Source organism: Schistocerca piceifrons, chromosome 6, assembly GCF_021461385.2.
Source record: "Schistocerca piceifrons isolate TAMUIC-IGC-003096 chromosome 6, iqSchPice1.1, whole genome shotgun sequence".
Taxonomy (NCBI): Eukaryota; Metazoa; Arthropoda; class Insecta; order Orthoptera; family Acrididae; genus Schistocerca; species Schistocerca piceifrons.
Genome location: NC_060143.1, coordinates 129,882,382 through 129,904,986, shown reverse-complemented (window position 1 = coordinate 129,904,986; position 22,605 = coordinate 129,882,382). Strand labels below are relative to the sequence as shown.

Here is a 22,605-nt window from a genome sequence, read left to right as displayed (position 1 = left end):
ATGGCTGAATTTCCAGCACTAAAAGCACCACATCGGGGGAGGGATATATGGCTTGACGTCACAGCAGTAGACAATCACCTTGACCTTCTCAGGCAATGTATCACCCTCGAGGGCCAAGATGAAGGGACCGGTGGCAACCAGGTTATCCCTCGGACCCCGATGAATGCGCCGGACGAAATGAACATCTCGCCACTCTTAATTGGCGCGCAGCTCATCATCAGACTGCAAAAGAAGGTCCCTGCTGAATGTAATACCCTGGACCATAATTAAGCTCTTATGACACATGATGGTAACGGAAACATCCCCCAACTTGCCACAAGAGAGTTACGCCCGTGACTGGGCAGAGGATGCTGACCCAGAGTGCATTTTGGACAAGCCCTCCACCTCCCCGAACTTGTCTTCCAAATGCTCCACAAAAAACTGAGGCTTCATGGACATGAAAGATTCCCCATCAACTCTCGTACATACGAGGTACCAGGGCAAATAAGCTTCACTGCCATCCTTAGCCTGGCATTCCTCTCATGGTGTGGCCAGGGTGGGGAATAACTTGGGGTCATATTTCTCAGCATTAAAGTTAAACTTTGCCCACTTAGAGACTGCTGGCGGCGGACCACCAGCAAGAGATGATGTACTACGCTTCATGACGTGTCATCCGCCCTGATGCCAGCCACTCCGACCAGGGGCCCTCCCCATGAGCACCACCCAGCCACAGCAAAGGCCACCTGGCAGGATGGCCATTTCTGAGATTCTCGATGCCCCAGGGTGACGGGTATCTACTCCTTGGCATACATGGGGAGTAAGCAGCGCAAGCAGCAGAGTGATCCCTTTGTTGTCAGGAAGCTACAATCAATAGGGTACATGGTGGCCCCACCACAACGGACTGGCTACCATGCTGGATATGAGGTACAAAGAAGTTCATGGTCACCGTCGGCACAAAGTGACACTGCATAGTGTGTGGTGGAAACAGCACCCAGGAAGTTGTCCTCGCCAAAGAGATAGACAACTGGCGGGAATGCAATGCGTCAACGAGAAAGTGGACTAAAAATATCAATGCACAATGGACACATGTACCATGTAAGGTGCCCTTCCCTAACTGGCTCGCTCTTCGGGAAAATTTTGAAAAATGGTCAAACCCTATAGGGGACCACCACATAAAGGCCCAAACGCGTGAGACTACTTTTAGTCACCTCTTACGACAGGCAGGAATACCTCGGGCCTATTCTTACCCCTGGATCCGCAGGGGGCTATAAGATTAAGATTTTATGAGTATTCTAGTCAAGAATTCTGTGACTGGACATCATTATCTACTTATCAGACTAATGGAAGCAAAACAATAGTTCATCTGCAGTTTTATTTACAATTTTAGTTGTAAGCTGTTGTTCCTCCCATTACCCTCTGGACACCCATTGTCATATTAGCAATTAGTACACACTAGCAGAACTTCATTTTGGGCACATCAATTTGATACATGTATATACTAACAGCTTCAGACCTTTTTTTTTAAAAAAAAGTATGTAAGCGGTACTCACGTGATTCACAGCGTCCTCATCTCCTTTAAATGCATCTTTGTGATTCTTCATCCTTTCAATGAGACTCTTGTAGAACCCAAAGCAATAGAGATCATTTTTTGTTATGAGTGGTTCCATAACAAACCAGAGGCACTGTTTGATTTTCATGAGCTGATCCAAGTCTTCATGAGAAGTATAGAAAGGATGATGAGTCAGCACAGGTACAGCAAATACCATCATGTAGTCAGGAAGAATGTGTGTCAATTGGGTGAGTCCTTTATCTAGCAGGCCAGCTAATGAACATTTAAAAAAAAAAAAAAAAAACAGAAATACATGTTTCTTGAAGTAACCAACACATGCACTACAATAATTAGAAAACTAGACATTTACTATTAAACTGATAAAATTATATTATTTAAATCAACTATCTTCCCAATTCATCCATGTCCTAAGTCTGTTGTAACATTAATATTATTATTTATATTTTTAATATTATGTACCACAATATTAATAATTATAATTACATTAAAATTTATTTATTTTATAACTAATATTTATATACCAGCTGCTGAAAGAGGAAAAATTGGGCAAAAATTCCCAGACAGTGTTTATAATATAATCAAATCTCTAGTTTTTTAAATATCTTGAACTTTGAAACTAGTGGGAAACAGTGAAATGATTACAAGATAACAATGGACTGGCAGTAAAGGTTCTAACTTCAAAAGTATTTCTATTGACTCGAAGCATTACTCATGAGGAATGGCACAAAAACTGAGCCCTGCCCCCCACCCGTATTTACTTAACCTTTTGTATGAGCCACCAATCCATAGGAGGAGTGCATACAACATATGTGTAACATGTAACATGAACGAGAAGAATATGTGAGCTATGGTATGTCGGAGATGAGATACAACTGTTTCTACATCTACACGATTGCTCTACAATCACAATTAAGTGCCTGGCAAGGGTTTCATTGAACTGCCTTAAAGTTATTTCTTTACTGTTCCACCCTCGAATAGCATGCGGGAAAACGAGCACTTAAATCTTTGTGTGCGAGCTCTGAGTTCTCTTATTTTATCATGATCATCAATTCTCCCTAAGTAGGTGGGTGCCAACTGAATATTTTTGAAATTGGAAGAGGAAGTTAGTGACAGAAATTTCACAACATACTGCTGCAATGAAAAATGCCTTTGTTTTAATGATTGCCATCCAATTCACATATCATGTCTGTGTCACATGTTAGTCCCCTGTGACACAGATCCCTCATTGCACAACAATATTCAAAAAGAAGGCTGACAAGTGTGATATAAGCAGTCTCTTTATTAAACCTGTTGCACTTTAAAGTGTTCTGCCAACAAATCACAGTCTTTTGGTTTGCTTTACCCACAACATGCATTCTGAGGATAAAACACAATACTAAGCAAAATTTAACATATTTCTGCCATGCAATGTAAGATGATTTACAGATTATAGATGTGCATGTGGTAAGCTCTGTTTTGAATCCTTTTGGGAGGCACCATTGCACTCTTTGGGCACGCCTCATGTACTAGCTCAAAGTGTCTACATATTGTTGATTACCCTCCGTAATACTCAAACTTTACATAGTTTTTGCACTGAAGCTGTGCGGTTAGAATCTCTGAGCGTGATATGTTGAAGTGTTGAGAGATGTTTCGTGAGGCGTGATTGACTAGTACAGTGTTTATGAAAGGCAATCCAGGTTACAGTTCTGGTCTACCACTGTGTAATTACTTGTCTGTTCCAAAATTACTATGATATGTTCTTATGCAAGTGTTTCTCCTGAGCTATAGTAACTCACAAACATGTTGTGTGATGCCATGACAAAGGTATTTACTGTGTTACAGAATACCACATAGGTTTAGAATCTATTAATCAACTTCTTTACTGAAAATATGAGTGCCCCTTGTGCCTCCTTGTACAGGGACTTTAAGGGATCTACCCAACAGCTGTAATATACTTAATAATTCATAAAGAAACTCCCAATCCTATCAATTTGCTCTGCAGGCCCATAGCGGTATATATGGCCCTGATGTAACACCACACTTTCTGTAAATTCCACAGTGGCCAGTCACCACATGAAAAAGGTATGTTATCAAGTGAATAACTACTATGGTCATGCCATGAGATGTCTACTGTCAAATGGCCAAGGGAGATGGGAAGAGGAAAGTTCCTGGGCACATGCACAACATGAGTAGCCACATCATAGCAGCTAACGTCAACGTCAGTGTACTAAGTGGGGAAATTATCTTAGTTTAGGCTGCACAGAAGCCAACTCATATGCCTGCAAGCTGCTGCACAGGCACAGTATCTTTGAAAGCACACACGTAATCTGTCAACTGATCTGTGCATTTTGTCTGGAATTTTGTAGGCAAGGACAACCTGCAAGTAGTAAATGAGACACTGAAAGGCATATTGTCTGTAGAAATCTGTTTTGGGTTCTTCAGCGGACGAGTTTCTTTGATAATTTGATGAGGTCTCAACAACTTAAGTAGCTGGTACTCTCATTATCCTCCATTACTTATAATGAATTGATATTAAACTCTTCGGTATCACTATCCAAGCACTTCTCTGTGGCCATCACCACTCCGTTCTCCCACTTATTAACCACCTTTATCATTTTGTGCAAGATATAGGAATCCAACATTCACTTACCCTGAGACCTTCCTTTTTGTTGTTAAAAGTTGGTATAATGCTTATAGGTCTCTCTGTCTTCTCAGAATAAACAAATATGGCAACTACTTTTCACAGATAGAACTTGAGTTTCAGTGAAGTTTTACTTACATTTGTGTTCCGTGACCTTGGTGTTAACGAACTGCTCAGTACTTCTGATACACACTTTGTCACAAGTGCACAATATTCCGTAAACCCAATTTGTCTTTGGCCACTCTGAATAGCACATTTGTTTTGTTGGTTGTCCTGCCAACTGTCTTCATGCCATGCTCTTGGAGTGCATGTTTATTCTGTCTGCCATTCTGGGGTTGGCACTGATGCTACAGCCTGAACCAACATCATTTGCCCACCTAGCACGCTGACAATGAGACTGTTGATGTTTGCTGCTAGGACGTGGCTACTCATGTTGTGAAAGCACAAAGGACACTACCTTGGCCTTCTGACGTCAGACCACAGTAATTCTTCACTTGATAATGTTTTCCGCTGTGTTGACTGGCCACCATCGCACTTACAGAAAATATAGTGACGCTTTTACATCAGGGCCAATCACAATGCTAAGGACTATGGGGCCAAGTTCATATGACTTGGTGTTTCTTTAGGAACTATTAAGCATATTACAGTTGCTGCGTGCATCACATAGAGTCACTATGTATGGATGCATGAGGGGGAGGCCATATTTTCAGTAAAGAAGTTTCCAGAATGAGATTTTCACTCCGCAGCGGAGTGTGCGCTGATATGAAACTTCCTGGCAGATTAAAACTGTGCGCCCGACCGAGACTCGAACTCGGGACCTTTGCCTTTCGCGGGCAAGTGCTCTACCATCTGAGCTACCAAAGTACGACTCACGCCCGGTACTCACAGCTTTACTTCTGCCAGTATCTCGTCTCCTACCTTCCACACTTTACAGAAGCTCTCCTGCGAACCTGCAGAACTAGCACTCCTGAAAGAAAGGATACTGCGGAGACATGGCTTAGCCACGGCTTAGCCACAGCCTGGGGGATGTTTCCAGAATGAGATTTTCACTCTGCAGCGGAGTGTGCGCTTATATGAAACTTCCTGGCAGATTAAAACTGTGTGCCCGACTGAGACTCGAACTCGGGACCTTTGCCTTTCGCGGGCAAGTGCTCTACCATCTGAGCTACCGAAGCACAACTCACGCCCGGTACTCACAGCTTTACTTCTGCCAGTATCTCGTCTCCTACCTTCCAAACTTTCTTTCAGGAGTGCTAGTCCTGCAGGTTCGCAGGAGAGCTTCTGTAAAGTTTGGAAGGTAGGAGACGAGATACTGGCAGAAGTAAAGCTGTGAGTACCAGGCGTGAGTTGTGCTTCGGTAGCTCAGATGGTAGAGCACTTGCCCGCGAAAGGCAAAGGTCCCGAGTTCGAGTCTCGGTCGGGCACACAGTTTTAATCTGCCAGGTAGTTTCAGTAAAGAAGTTGATTAATAGATTCTAAACCTTGGTGGTACTGCACACCCCTTACGGTGTGTAGTGGAGGACAGTTTGTGTACCACCATCACTTCCTCATTTTCCAGTTCTAGTTGGGTATGGTTCATGGGAAGAATGATTGCTGGTAAGACAAGGACTGTAAGCTGGATTGCTGCCTTTCACAAACAGTGTGGTAACCAGTCACATCTCATAAATATAGATCATCTCACACTTCCAGTCACTCCCAGAGATTCTAATTACACAGCTTCAGTGCACAGAGATTCTAACACATCTTCAGTGCAAAGAGTAAGGAATTTAAGTGTTACGGAGGGGAACCAGTGATTAGTAGACACTTTGAGTTAGTCCACAAGGTATGCTTGAAGAGTGAAATGGGTGTCACATTGCCCCAAAATTCACATATAAAGATCCAAAACTTAGTCTTTCACACCTATATCTATGCTTTGAAAACCACCTTACAGTGTATGGCAGAGACTTTGTATACCACCATAATCTTCCTCCTTCCTATTCTACTGTTGAACAATGTGCAGAAAGAATGCCTACTTATGATTCTAAATTGCTGGAATTTTGTTGTTTTGGTCATTACTGAGATATAAGTAGGAGAAAGCAACATATTACCAGTCTGCAAAGAACTTCTACTTTTGTAAATTTAACAGTAAGCCTCTGTGTGATATACAATACTTCACTTGTGATATCTATTATTCGAGTTGAATAATCATTTCCATCACACAAACACTTACTAAATGAACACATGACAAAATGTGCTGGTCCACTTTGAATCTTCTCTGTATCTATTAATTCTGCTTCGCAAGGGCCACAGGTTGACAAACAATATTTAAAGCCTATGGATGAATATAAATAATTGAAAGAGTAAACATACATACTTAGTCGTCCACAGGTACGTAAACAAGACTGAGAACACTACTTGCCTCTCTCTCTCTCTCTCTCTCTCTCTCTCTCTCTCTCTCTCTCCCTCCTACAGATACATTGACCTCGCTGACTACACTGTGCGAGCATTGAAGCTAAACTGAGGTGGTGGGATGTGTCGGGTGGAGTGGGTGAGAAGAGAAAGGAGATGGGGAATGGGAGGGAGGATTGGGGAAGTGTGGCTGACAGTTTGGAGGGAGAGGCAAAAGGTACACCGGACAGGAATTTGTCACCAATGAGCTCTTTCTGGCTGCAGGCACAGGGGCTGTGCACAGCACACAGTGTGGCAGTCTGGATTGGAGGGGGAGATAGAACAGATGAAGAGGAATCCTTGATAGGTGCATAGGACAGGACTTGCATCTGGATCTTCCGCAGTGGCATGATCTTGTGGCAAGGGCTTGGGACTGGGTGTGGCGTAAAGAGGAAACACATCCTATTCCAGTCTTGTCACAGACATATCCAATTGTATCAGAGGTAGGGTCATCTGTGAAAGCCTCATACCATATATCAGCTCTGCTGTAACTTCTGCACAGTGATTTATGTGGACTTGACCACCAACCAGTTGTCCATCTGAATGAATTATCATTGTCAAACTGTGATTAAGAGGTTAGTTGACCATTCAGTGGATCCCGCTGAGAATGACCCGCTCCACTTCTAGCCAACGAATCTGTTTCTAGGACCCATACTTCCTAAATCGTTTCAAGTGGTTGTTACAATGTAAATCATACCAAAAAAGTATACATACTCTTAGATGTTTAACAGTTGTAGCTGTTTCCAGTTGATTATTAATAGTGTAGTCAAATAACATAAGGTCTTTCCTCCAATTTATACACAATTCATTATATTTGCTTACAACGACGTTCAAATGATAAGGTTTTACCCCTAGCACTGAATTGTGTAGGCTTTTGTTCATTTTGCTACTACTTTCTGGCAATGTGTGTTTTTTACATACGAGGGATGGAACTTAAATAGTGGCAACTATTTATTCACAACTGATACAAAAGAGTTACTTGTTTGCACCTGTTACTGTCCTTCAAAGTAGTCACCAGTGGTGTGTAGAACCCATTGCCAGCAATGTGGAAGGCGTAGTATACCGTTAGCAGAGCCTGTTCTGTTGATGGTGCGAATGGAGCAGTCTACTACCTGTCGAATCTCTGGAACAGTTCTGAAGTGAATGCCACGAAGTGGTTCCTCCATTTTCGGAACTAAATCAAAGTCACAAGGACTTAAGTCCGGGGAGTATGGTGGATGGTACAGTACTTCCCAGTTCCACTGACCGAACAGAGCAGCCACAGCTTGTGTTGTACGCACCTGCACATTGTCATGCAAATGACGGATGGGTTGCGCAGAAAGTGTCGCCGCTTCTTTCGCAAAATTGGTCACAGGTGATGCTCGAAAGACGAACAGCAATACTGTGCATTGACGGTCTGCCGTGGAGGAACGTAATGCGTTAGGATAACACCGTCACAGTCGTACACGAGAAACACCATAACTTCAGACCGCTCCATTTGCACCATCAATAGAACAGGCTCTGCTAATGGTATACTATGCCTTCCACATCGCTGGCAATGGGCTCTACACAAAGCTGCTAACTACTTTGATGGACAGTAACAGGTGCAAAACATGTAACTCTTTTGTGTCGGTAGTGAATAAATAGTTGCCACTATTTAAGTTCCTACCCTTGTACTATGGAACTATCCATAAATTCCTCATGTAGTTTCCAACAGTACCCACACTGTCATTTACACTGGTGTACAAAATTAAAGCAACAATCTGCTATTTCCCCATCCTGTGACTAATTCACGAGGTTATAATATAAACTATCAACAGAAGTCCTATGACCATGTTCTGCACAGAAAAAGGCATTCCAGATAACGGACAACCACACCGACAATGACATAAGGGCACCTATCAAATGGGATGGTGTTTGCCTGGTAGTCCCACATCCAAAATCCCTGTGTACATAGTCACAGACAGTGCAGTATGGCACAGACAAGAGGCCTCCCAGACTCACTGTGATGGAGGACTAGAGGAAGAATGGAAGTAGGATAGTTACAAACTTGTGTGGCCGGATGGCGTAATGTAAATTCTTCTGTTGTTTCATGGACGTGGCGACAGTTCATAGAGACTGAAACTGTACCCTGAAGACAAGGGCAGGGACAACCACATGTGACATCTGAAAGAGAGAACTGTTATTTGGCTCTAAGGACATGATGGTACTGGCATCTGACCTTGCAGCAACCACTGGACATTTTGTATTGAAGCAAACGGTGTACACAACCCAATGTTTTTTTACAGATGAGTTGTGATTTGGTCTGGAGAGTAATTCTCGACGGATTCACATCTGGAGGGAACGCGGAACACAATTTTGGGACCCAAACATTGTGAAAACAGACCAAAATCAGGGAGGATCCCTAAAGGTGTGAACAGGGATTATGTTGACCACTCAAACACCTCTTCATGAAACTGTATGGGTGAATTGGAAAGGTTTAAGGGGTGAAAATACCACACTGCATCAAGAACCAAGAAAAAATATTTGATCTGTTTGCAGACTAACTATCTATTCCTTACTATAAAGGTGCAGGAAGAGCACTAAAATCTTTTACGTCAGTTCTAAAGTATTGTGGTGTTCCAAAACAGAAGTCTCTGAAAGGATTCACACTTGAAACATGTTCTTGCCCATAATGAATGACACATCTACAAACAGGAGTATTGTTCTAATGACACCTGATTAATTTTGCTGTCAGCATAACATAATAGCCAAAAATTTCAGTTATCACATCTAAACATGAATTTTAGTTTCAATTATTCTGAAACATAAACATTTATTTCCCCCTGATGTGGTCAGGGGATCCTCACTCTTGATCCTGCAGGATGTCAGTAAAAGAGGTCCATAAAAGATGTAACACTGCAAAAGGCAATATCACATCACAATTTACTTGACCAGACAGTAAAACTGACTTATTATTTTATGTAGAAACTGTCAAAGCACACTTTGAATTGCTCAAGCAGGCATTAACTATCTCTGAGATGACACTTTGTAAGTATTTAAATATCACCGGCAGCTGGAAATAAAATATTCCGATCTTCAACAATGTGAAAGTTGCAAATACACTGTTTGCCACATGGCTTTTGAGAGTTGAGTGAAAAGATCTATTGTATGATGAGCCTAGAAACAGCAAATATTCTGGAACAAAGAAAGTCATATACATAAATAAATACAGTTACTCGAATGCTAATGTACTAACCTATTGCACCCATGGAGATACTTTTGACATATTCTCTTCTTTTATTAATATCTACAACCATATTCTGCTTAATAAGCATCTTTATTCTCTTATCGGGTTCAATACCACCAAGAGCATAGAAACCCATGAAATCCAGTGGGAGACATTTCTGAGGAATTCCTCGTCCAAGTCCTTTGTGTAGTTTTGTTGCAAAGATTTCACGCACCTGTGGTACCTCATCCTGCAGAAAATAAAATCAAAATTAATCACTTTCTCTTAGAACTGAATATTAATAAAACAATTTATGTGGCTGTTTTAGTTACTGTTACAAGATGAGCTCATCTGGGTGAGTCACCGTGATGAAAGGTGCCTGTCACAGTAGCTTAAAAGTTGGTCATATATAAAAACTAAATCTGTAACATCCTCCAAATTAACAAACTTGAAGATTCTACTTTTGATAACTTACAGTTACATAAATATACTCAAGGTTTCATAAAATCACCCCCCTCCCCGTAGCACTGCTCTGTAAGCAAACTCAGAATGGAAGTACGAAACGAATATCAGAAATATTTTAAGCACAACAGACACTTCTATTTACCATTATCTGAAGCAGGAACAACTTGCATAGGTTTGACAAACATGCAATAAAAACAGGAATTTCCATTATTTAGAGGAAGAGACATGTGGAAGAATACTGGATAATGTACACAGTTGCTAGGCAAATGACGAATTTGCTCCAAACCCTACGTCAAAGGAAACAAAAGATGTACCAATGGATTCTTTCAATTTCATTAGCCCCTGCGACAGCCCTACTGAATTCATTTCCACTAACTCTCACAAATTTAAACAAGCCTGTTGCAAAACCTGCCTCTAATTGTGTCTCCTAGGAACATATATTCCAGTTATAGTGATGGTAAACACGTACAAAAGGAAGAATGCACATCATAAGCCAATAAATAATGTTTATCATCTTATGGAGTAACTAAAAGGTTACAATAACTAGCATCTCATTACCAAATACATTCTTTGAGGCTCTTTAGCAAGTTTAGAAAGCCTTGTCTGGAAAGAACAGAAGCTTCCACGTGTCATCATCCTCAATAGTTCTGACAAAGAAAAACACTGTTCATTTAGTTTATGATTTGGAAACAAAAAGGAAGCTACTGTTCTGTAGTTTTTCCTCATTTTTTCTCAAAACATTAAAGACTTATAGTTACACGGAAAAGCATAGGATTATTGTATTCTGGCCTCTATAACTGAAGCAAGTTCTGTGGGTGACAGGGAACACCAGAAAATGTGAATCAAAGTGTCTGTGCTGCACAGCCCATGACTGGGCTACTGGCCTGACTGTAGGTACAGTACTACCTTTCTTCATCATAGCATGGGGGGGGGGGGGGCATGGGGTGGCAAGTCCATTGCCCTGACAAACTTTCACCAGCAGGAAAGATGTATAGTACACATTTGATAGCATTTCAAAAAAATACATGACACTGTGCTGCCTGTAACAATACTTATTTGCAACCAGTTTTGGTTTTAAGCAATCTTCACAGCAGTTTTCTAAAAAAACAAAAATAGACCACATGTGACAATGGAAATAAAACATGAAATCCACAGATGAGAACCAAATACTTACGAAAAATATTACAGGTGTATCATATGTCATACATGTCTTGAGATGAAGTTAACGAGAAATACGTGGAATGCCTCTAAGAACAGAAGACATCAGATAAATCAATTTTGACAAATGTGACCAAACACAAAATCAAGATGAGGACTGACTGGAAAAGTGACAGCAAGTTATTTATAATCTGAAACCAAAACAAGTCAAAGACCACAAGAATCAGAGAGAAATAACATGCCAAACCTAAGGATGTTGTCATTAAATCATTGTTTTATTACTGAATCACACTGTCTCACTATGTACAGTTCTAATTGTAATTAATATTTCACAATGATAAGAATGAAGTGAAATATAAAATTACAGGTATACAAGATTTAACAAAAATGAAAACACAAAATAGTCTTCAGCCTTTGAGTAAATTAATCACTCGTGGAATATGAATTAACACGATTAAGTAAATTTAAGTGGATCACAAAAATAGTATGAAAATTGCATACTTGGAAAAATTAAAAATGAATATAGATTATTGGCTTTTGGTTGCATTCATACAATTTTAGATGCACTTTATCTACATGCTCTGTAATGTGAGTACATAAATTTAAGTAGATAACAAAAATATTATGAAAATTGCACACTTTTTGCATCACTTGGAGAAATACAAAACACATGTAGAGACTTGGCTTTTTTTGTTGTGTTCATGCAGGTTTAGATGCACTTCATCTACATACTCTATATTTATTTTATATTTTTCCAAGTTATGCAAAAGGTACGCAATTTTCATACTATTTTTGTGTTCCAATTACATTTATGTAATCACACTAATTGATATTCCACAAATGGTTACGTTTACTGAAAGGCTGAAAACTATTTTGCATTTTCATGTTCATCAAATCTTGTATATCTGTAATTTTATATTTTATTTCATCCTTATCATTGTGAAATATGAATTTCAATTACAACTGTACATAGTTGGAGAGTGTGATTCAATAATCACATAGTTATTTAATGACAACATCCTTAGATTTTCCATGTTTTTGTTCTTTGTCTCTTGACCTCTTTGACTTGTTTTGCTTTCAGTTTATACAGAACTTGCTGCCACTTTTCCACTCAGTCACAATGTTCATTATGTGTTTGTTGGCATTGATCTGTGTAATGTCTTTTGAGGTAGTGGCAGTCCATGCATTTCTGGTTAACCTTATCTCAAGACATGTATAACATACAACACAACTGTAACATTTTTCGCAAGTATTTGGTCGTCATCTGTGGATTTCATGTTTTATTTTCATTGTAACATTAGGTCTATTTTTGTGTGTCATATAGCTGCCATGAAAATGGTTTAGACTGAAACCAGTTGTAAATAACAACATGCAGCACAGTGTCATGCGTTGTTTTGAAGTTTGTTCATGCTGTTGGTTTTTGCCAAAACAAAATGTTCATTTGATAGCAGACTGAGTGGACCTTGGTTTGTCCTGAGGGACTGGAACCAGGAAAAATACCCACCTCTCTCCAGGATTGAACCTGTGACCTTCGGTGCCTGTGCCTAGTGCTCTACCTGCTAGACTACCATGACCACTCTAAAAAATGTAAGGAAGCAATTCACCTACCCAAGATAAATAACTCAAACAATGGAAAATCCAGGATGGAATGTCACAATACTGGAGAAGGAAAGTTGCTATTCACCATATAGTGGAGATGCTGAGTCGCGATAGGTACAACAAAAAGAACCTACACAATATACTCGTCCATCCTTACACAACCCCTGCTCCCAAACCCTTACCTCATGGCTCATACCCCTGTAATAGACATAGATTCAAGACCTGCCCCATACATCCTCCTACCACCACCTACTCCAGTCGCATCACTAACATCAACTATCCCATCAAAGGCAGGGCTACCTGTGAAACCAGTCATGTGATTTACAAGCTAAGCTGCAATCACTGTGCTGCATTCTACGTAGGCATGACAAACATCAAGCTGTCTATCCGCATGAATGGCCAACAACAAACTGTAGCCAAATAACAAGTGGACCACCCTGTTGCTGAACACGCAGCCAAACATGATACCCCTCATCTCAATAACTGCTTCACAGCCTGTGATATATGGATCCTTCCACCAGCTTTTCTGAATAGCGCAGGTGGGAACTTTCCCTGCAATACATCCTACATTCCCGTAACCCTCCTGGCCTCAACCTTCGTTAGTCACTGTCCTCACCCATCCAGCCCCCTCCCTGTTCCCATTCCAGCACTACACAGCCGTCATTTCACTGCCACACCCAGTCTTTTAATTTTTATTTCTCTCCTTTCTGCTACTTACCCCCTCCCCCCCATCTCTCGTGCCCTCTGTCTAAACTACAACACTTCACTGTGTGCCACTTCCCACCATACTATCCCTCTCCCTCCCAGCCCCCAGCCTTCTCTTTACCCCCACCCAGTCGTCTCTCCCATGACGCACTGGTGCTCCTGCTTGCAGTGTAGTTTCAGCTCTCTGAGACTGCAGACGTGTGTGCAAGATGCGTTTGTTTGTTTGTGTGTGTGTGTGTGTGTGTGTGTGTGTGTGTGTGTGTGTGTGTGTGTGTGTACTGCTGACAAAGGCCTTAATGGCCGAAAGCCATAATTGTGTGAATCTTTTTGTTGTGCCTATCTCAACTCAATATCTCCGCTATATGGTGAGTAGCAACTTCCCTTCACAAGATAAATAACTTTTCTTTCTTGGCATAATCCCGCAAAATGTAATGCAAAGTGCAATTTTGATAGGTCTCACACACACACACACACACACACACACACACACACACAGGTGATTACTTCATTTCTGCATGGTATCAATACTTTACGAAACAAATTGGTAGACAAGTGTAGATTGTTTAAGTAATTGCATCACATTCTGAAGATGTCAAAAGGAAAATACACTTACTGACCTATGGCACCCTACATTCAATTAGGCATATATTAAAAGTTGTATTGAATACTAATTTTAAGGGGACCTACTCAGCCCTCTTGTCTACTCTGCAAGAGTTTGACACACCCATTTCATATTGTTCCCACTTCAATGTCCACGCACACTTTTCATGGTGCAAGCCCACGCCACTTGCTGGTCAATTACTCATGTTTCTTACTTGAGCTTGGGCATTCTGGTGCGTACTCCCCACAACAGAACCTACCTCTATTTTTGGTAAGTTTCTTGCTTATAATCAATCTTTAATGTCCCTTCTGTATTTGCAGCATGTCAACTTGTTTGTGGGTATGACCTGTTTTCTTATTGTTGTTCCTGCACTACACTTTAGTATTCTTCCTTTCTGTCTGTTTTCATGCAATCTGCATGTTATGTGGGTTGCCAACTAAAGCTTCAGGTCATGGATTACGCCAGCTTTTTATAGCATCATGTTTGACCCTAGGTTTTAACGGGATCCTATACACAGCAGTCCATTTTCTTTGACATACTGCTATTATGGTGGTCAAAAGTCTTTAGCAAGTGGATTGTTGCCTAGGTAGCATGTGACAGTGGGTGTTCACTTCTACACATTAATGTTCAGTGAGTGCCTCTTACATTTTCTTCTAATACTTTGTGACATTAAATAAAATTCCTCTTCATTGTTTTTAATCCTTCTCCAAAAGTTTAATGGGAGCATTCTCCACAATATTTTATCACTTTTAGGACAAACGCATTTTTAGCAGATAATCTATTCCATGGGACTGACACTGAACACTGGTTCTTCCCATAATATATTATGTACATCATGACTTGACTCCTGTGAGTACATCTTTCATACACATCCCCATTACAGTTTCATCCTATCCTGGGACTATATCCTTTTTTAAGTAATTGTTTTTCCACTTATATACAGAGTTGCGCCTGAAGATGCAACTGTAAGAGATGAGAAACCAGTATGCCTAAAAATAAAAGGATATTACAGCTGCAGTGGTTTTATTGCTCAGCTTGAAAATATGGAAGTGCTTTCGGTTGGTGATAATCTTAAATCGTGCACTCATTCAAAGTCAGAGGGGTGTAAAGATACACCTACACAACTACTCTGCAACTTATGCTTCAGTGTTTGGCAAAGAATGCACAGAACCACTTCCAGAGTACTTATCTACTACTGCTCCACTCTCTATGAGAACATGCGAAGAAAGAACAGCTAAATCTTTCTGTGCGAGCTCAGATTTCATCAAGACAATAAATTCTCCGAAAGTTGGTGATATAAATTATGTGAAAAGATCTCACCATAAACATGCACACACAGCCCCAAGGTTTTTAAGGAGCTGCCCTTCTCTGAGCTTTCCAAGATATTTCATCAATCCTATCCAATATGGATCCCCTACTGCATGGAAACGTTTGAGAAGAGGGTGAAGGAATGTAGGGTACACAATCTCTTCAGTAAATTTGTTGAATCTTCAAAGTCCTTCACCAATAAAACACATTCTGCAGATCACCATTTTGTATGTGATGGTTTAAATGTAAGTGGTTCCTTATTGTAATCTGAGGTATTTGAATGAATCATGGTTAATGATGGGAAGTGAGCACAAAAAATCATGAGTCAAATGTGGTTAGCTGATCACATTACTTGTTCCCAATTTCCTGTGCCTCATAAATGAAGTTAGTTGGTATTTTTGTTTCACTGGCAAAAATTTAAGCCGTGTTTCTAAGGACTAAGACTGATCAAAATGATTGGAACTTTAGTTCTGTGTCCGTCCTGCCACTCATCAACGTCATTTGTAAGATCCCGTATTTGTGTACAATTGATGTATAATAATAATAATAATAATAATAATAAATAGAACAATTCCGTGTGGCTCAATGACCTGGCGCAAGTCTTTCAACTGGGCAAGACTTCCAGCAAATCACGTCCCTAACTTACCACAGTGATCCCAGTGGGGAAAGGGGACCTACATGTCAACAAAAGAATTTGAACTACATGAAGTTACAAGTGAATCTTCACGTCACTGTGAGATAAAGGCTAGGTTAATGACAGACAAACCCACAACCTTTCGGTGCACTTGACCACTAGACCAACAGTCACAATACTTCTAATAACGACTAAGGGGAAGACAGAATTCAGCAGCTTAAGATTTATATTGAATATCAAAAAGTCTATGATGAGCGACTTCACTTAAACATAGTGACAACACACAGAATCAAGTCCAAACAGTGCACAACACTGAACAATATGCTTGTACATTCTGCAAAATGTGCACGGAGAAGGGAGAATACCAACTGATACAGATGTCTCGCGTGACTTCCTGAGATCTATAACTTCGATATGTATGAGGTGTGTGTGAAAAGTAACAATACTGACTTTTTATTCCCCAATGTTGTCCGCCCCGGTAGCTGAGTGGTCAGCGTGACAGACTGTCAATCCTAAGGGCCTGGGTTTGATTCCCGGCTGGGTCGGGGATTTTCTCCGCTCAGGGACTGGGTGTTGTGTTGTCCTAATCTTCATCATTTCATCCCCATCGACGCGCAGGTCGCCGAAGTGGCATCAAATCGAAAGACCTGCACCAGGCGAACGGTCTACCCGACGGGAGGCCCTAGCCACACGACATTTCCATTTTTTCCCAATGTTATTTTCTTCAAACAGCAATAACGTCCCCTTCAAAGCAGTTCCCTTCGGCAGCTATATACCACTGAAGGCGTTGTTCCCTGTCTTGGTGGTAGCACTGAAAGGTTTCAACTAGTAGGCTCTAACATGTTGGTAAAATTATTTTGAATGTGCTCCAGAGTCCCAAAAAGACAGGCTAAGACATTCTTCAACTTTGAGGAAAGTAACAATCACAAGGACTCAGATCAGGTGAAAGGGGGCTGTGGAACAACAGGAATGGCTTTTGAGGTAAAAAATTCTATGGCAGTAGTGGCCATGTAACATGGGGTGCCGCCATGATGCAGCATCCACTTGTGCGCAATGTCCAGTCTCAATTGATTCAAGCTATTCTTGAGCCTTCCAAGGACATATTTGTAAACACTTGGGTGACAGTTTGTCCTGGAGGAAAAAATGTTTTATGCACGGTACCCCTAGTGTCAAAAATGCACATCAACACAGCATTGTTTTCATCTTTGATTTGCTCATTCAAGCTTTTCTCGGTCGAGGAGATATTTCAGTGCGCTCTCCTCACTTTGCCGCTCTGACTCAGGATCATACTCAAAATGCCAGGATTCTTCACCCGTAATCACATTATTGAATCACTAGTGGTCATTGGCTGTCTTCTCAAGATCAACACATACGTTTCTTCGATTGTCCTTCTGCTCAGTTATGAGGTTTTTCAGCACCATTCTGGCACCAACCTTTTGCACTTGCAAACCTTCAGTCAATGTTTGATGTACAGTAAAAGTGTTTTAAGTTTAATGGATCACCCATAATCCTTATTGTTAAGACACACATTTTATATTTCCATGTGTTTTTGAAGTCAAAGGCATCCTTGAGTAAGGTTCATCTTCAATACATTCTTGGCCTTCCAAAATGTTTCTGCCAGTGAAAAACTTGTTTAAATTTTTCAAAGATCACACGCGCAGATTCTCCAAGTTCGGTGTTAAACTCAATTGCGCAAAACTGCTCTAAATTCCATTGTTCCATTTCACACACACACACACACACACACACACAAAGCTTTACTGATAGTGCTCTCACAAATAACTTAATGGCTGTACAGAGCTGAAACTTGGACTCAACATCTGGAAAGCATGAACACTCACAGTGTTGTCAGTCGCATTACTTTTCTCACACACCTTGTATATTGATTAAAAAGACTAATGAGTGAAAGATTTTTTATAAACGGCTGCAAAGCAAATTGTAAGTTTTCAAAACAGAACAATAATTAGCTAAAATTGGGAGAAATAATGGAAGAATCAGGAGAAATAATGGAACAACCGGGAGGCAGGAGAAAAAGTGGAAAACTGAGACTCTCCCACCTACACCGGGAGAGCTGGTAGGTATGCTTTACAAAATGCATGCATGAACAGCTCACTTTTGTAATGGTTATGGTAGAGCAATTTCTTACCGTCATGAGGCGTGACAGGTTGTAAAACTGTTCTGCACTGTACTGATCTCCAACACCCTTCTGTTCACATATTTTCAGCATAGCACAGCCCGCTCCTAATCGCAGCCAAGCCATTTCTGCTTTACTGTGAAAGATCAACAACAGTAATACAATTGTAACACAAAAGCAATAAAGACAAATAATAATGACAAACCAAAGATGCAGTGTTACATTATGAAGAACTACACAAACAATACCTTAAACTACATGTGATGGAACTGGCACTATTCAGTAAGCTACATGGTTCAATGCGTTGTGTGTTCTTTTTACCCCTCTCAGTAACACTCAAATAAGTATTGCACGATACTTGGACCAAAAATCATTTGTTGCTTGCATGTCAAAATTTGCAATATTTTTTTCTTTTTGACTTTCTTTCGGTACTTAATTTGGAGACCACTTTGATGATGCAGAATAGAATACAATGTTCTTGAGTAAAAGTGCATGTACAGTAGTTCTGAAGCACCCTGCATACCACCACCACCACCACCAACAACAACAACAACAACAACAACAACTCGATATCCCCATCTTCATGAATACTCTACACTTTACCATGCATTACAGTCATCAATGATAAGCAGCAAAGTTGCCCTTGCATGTGTGACTTTTTAGGATTTCCCAGTGGATTGTTGCAAATACACTTCTTGTGTTTGCCTTTACTGCCTGATAATATTGTGCAAATCCCACAATATTTCATCAATGGAATTATTTGATATCTTCAGGTGGTGGTAGTTGCTGTTGTCACAGCTGCAAGAGGCAACTGATGCCAAATTTGCAGCGGCCACTAAAATTATCAAGTGAGGAGCAGGAAATACGTACGCACAGGGAGATGCTCAGAGTTGGATGAAAGCATTGCTCATAGTGACTCCTACTACGAGTAGATGAGAGGCATTCCACATGTTCACAGTGGGCAATGACTGTGTTACCAGATGCCCTGTGGTTAAAAGATGACATAAATCTCTGTGAAGAGCTGTGTCCCGTCATGAATCAGAGGTTCTTGTTTCTCCTGTTTTATTTTAATGGCAGTCAGTCTGTATTCCAGGCAGTGCTTAACTGAAAACCTACATCCCTGTTGATTGTCTGCTGTACAGATATGTACGGCCTCCTTAAGGACACAAACGCAGAATAATGACACTGAGGATTAAACTTCTGTCTTATTGTAAAACATGTGTCCAGGCAATGCTCCACTACCACTGATTTATTGGTCCACGATGGTCTTCAACATAATGTTGTTGCATGGTTCGACAAGTTTGCCCAGTATGTTTAATCTCACACATAAGATCTTAGACGACATAGCGGTTTTCCCAGTAATAAAACAGATTAGGAGGGACACCTGCCAAACTAAATTTTAATGCGAGCCCCATCTAAAAAGTTTAATATCACATCAGCAGAAAGGAAGGCTCTGCTTAACTTCAGAGCAGACGAAGACCTCATTATTTTATTTGCCGACAAGTGGAAAACCACCGTCCTTCTGTCACCAACTCTGTACAATGGCAAGATACAGGCACTGCTTGACAATTCTGCATGTGCAAAATTCAGAGAAAAACTTTAGACCTTCTCAAGAGTTCTATTCTGACTATCATCATCAAGCATCTGCAACAACAGGCTGCACCTAACTGAAGACTGTATGACCTACCGAAGATCCATAAGAATGGGTCTTCTCTTCGCCCAGGCAACGCTGGAGCCCCTACCTATTCCCTGGCTAAATGTCTTACTTCATTGTAGGGACCCCTTGTAAGCATATGTGATCATCACATCTGAAATTCAGAGACTCCACAGGATGACTGAAGACGCTTTAACTACAACCGTCACATCTTGTGGTTAGCTTTGATTACATCTTTATTCATGAAAATACCTCTACAGGACTCATTAGTGTTTATCAGCAGTAAGTCTGAGAAAGACATTGTGGCATTGTTTAAACATGTTCTTACACTCAATTTATTTCTTATTCAATAACTAGTATTTCAAACAACTGGATGGTGTTGCCATGGGAAGTTCTTTGTCTCCTATGGTGGCCAAGTATTTTATGGAAGACAATGAGGAAAAGGCACTGCAGTTAGCTGCTTCTGGCAGCATGTAGATGATACATTTGTGGTGTGGCTTCATGGAGTACAGACATTACCTATGTTTTTTCACATTTGAACTCACTCCATCCGAGTATTCAGTTCACCATGGAAATGGAAAAAGATGTCATCTCATCATTCCTGAGTGTCACGGTTAGAAGAAAAATCGATGGTACACTGGGACATAGGGTCTACAACGAACTGAAGCAAACAGAGTTATATTTGCAGGCCACAAGCTGTCATCACTCTGCACAACATAGTAGCATTTCAAACTCTCTGGTATGTAGAGCTCATCTCGTCTCAGATACCGACATGTGGCAAAACAAGCACTACCGTATTTACTCGAATCTAAGCCGCACCTGAAAAATGAGACTCGAAATAAAGGAAAAAAAAAAAAATTCCCGAATCTAAGCCGCACCTGAAATTTGAGACTCGAAATTCAAGGGGAGAGACAAGTTTCAGGCCGCACCTCCAAATTGAAACAAAGGTGGTCCATTGTAATATGAAACACAATTTAGGTCGATTGAATGACGATACAGCCACAGCAGTTTGGTTCGAGTCGTAAGCTTAGCAGTTAAGCTTTACCAGGTAGCCATTGCTATGTGTCAGGCGCTCCATCCGTATTTATACCGGTACCCTTCCTTTTTCACGCGCTTCGTCTGGTTTGAATCGATTGCTTATATTGCTTTGATCTGATAAGTGTTGACACTCTAAGCTGAAAATGCATTACTGTACTGTGACATACATTGTTTGTCGCATTCTGATAGTGCGTGTTTACGACCTGTCGCCGCTCGCGGCATGGCTTGCTTTTGTGCGCGCTACTGCGCTTTAAAAAAAAGAAGAAGAAGAAGAAGAAGAAGTGAGGAATCGTCTTATTAGCAAAACAATGGCAAGAGACTGCTATTTGTTGTTACTTACACTGCTGCTTTCTTTGATAATGATCAACAAAAACCAAAAATAGTAGACTGCGTATGATAGAACATGTTCTGAACAAGAGTTAGGCGAAAATTTTTCTGCATTTGAAAATCTTTGTGGCCGCTTCTTTAGTACATCAAATTCTACACAGAAATTAGTCATCTTAGATTTAAAAATCTAGTCAGTTGCCGTGCTTCATTTCTGACTGTATCACTATTAGGCATAAGAATAATACGAATATAAGCATGACACGATACGTATATTCTTCCGCGTTTGCTGTTGTCTCACTCTAGTTTCGTAGTTTATTAGGCAGACAGGATTTAAATGAGATAGCAGCAAACACGAGAGAATACATGGCAAAATGTTTATATTCATATTATTCTTATGGTGAAGAGAATACTGCATGTGATTCACATTTCATCAGGTTCCTATTAGCAACCATCTCTTCTCACAGGTAGGAAAAAATGCAGAACGTAGAGTTGGCCGTATTGACAAACATCCCAAACAGTCTTGCCAGTCGGATTTTTGTAGTACATTGAAATTCTGCTACATTTGAAATGAACAATACGGAATTTGTATTTACTTCGTTGGATAATGTATGAAAATGAAGTGGTCGAAACTCGGGGCGGAGAAAAAAAAGCTCGTCTTCCACCTTTTTGTTTGTTAAAATTTATTAACTGACGCAGAGGTTTTGGCGCCAGTATTTATCTTTGTGCTTACAAAGCATGCCTGTGTAGCACTACATATATTCGACGGCAGAAGTTAGTTGTGGCGGCACCTACCAACATTTTTCAGAACTTCCATTTGCTTTGCACTCAATTCTAAGCCGCGGGCGGTTTTTTGGATTACAAAAACCGGAAAAAAAGTGTGGCTTAGATTCGAGTAAATACGGTAAATCATTTGAAAGATATAAAGGCAAGCGAGTGTGCTGGGACTTACCCCAGTTCGCATCTACTAGCACAATGCCATCATAAAGCACCTGTGCGTAGCTTACAAAGTATTGCACAATAATCTAAGAATGTAAAGTAGCTTTTCCAAACTTTGTCAATATATGCTTCAGTATATTAATGTTTAAATTGTTAAATCACCGAGTAATGAGTTGAATGTGTTTCCCTGAATAATCGTTTTAAATGAAAAAAACAAGTGGCACTAAATGATACAGCTAGAAACCCCAAAATTGTTCAGAATG

General features: G+C 40.5%; 1 protein-coding gene across 2 annotated transcripts in view; it reads right to left on the bottom strand.

Annotated features, from left to right (window-relative positions):
• LOC124802483 (sister chromatid cohesion protein PDS5 homolog B-B) overlaps window positions 1–22,605 on the bottom strand; it is a 176,942-nt gene that overhangs the window by 35,624 nt on the left and 118,713 nt on the right. For both annotated transcript variants that reach the window (XM_047263293.1, XM_047263292.1), the window contains exons 17-19: window positions 18,400–18,523; window positions 9,814–10,033; window positions 1,530–1,801 (exon numbers count right to left, since the gene is read on the bottom strand). In XM_047263293.1, coding sequence (XP_047119249.1) covers window positions 1,530–1,801; window positions 9,814–10,033; window positions 18,400–18,523 — 616 coding nt within the window. The remainder of the gene's footprint in view (window positions 1–1,529; window positions 1,802–9,813; window positions 10,034–18,399; window positions 18,524–22,605) is intronic.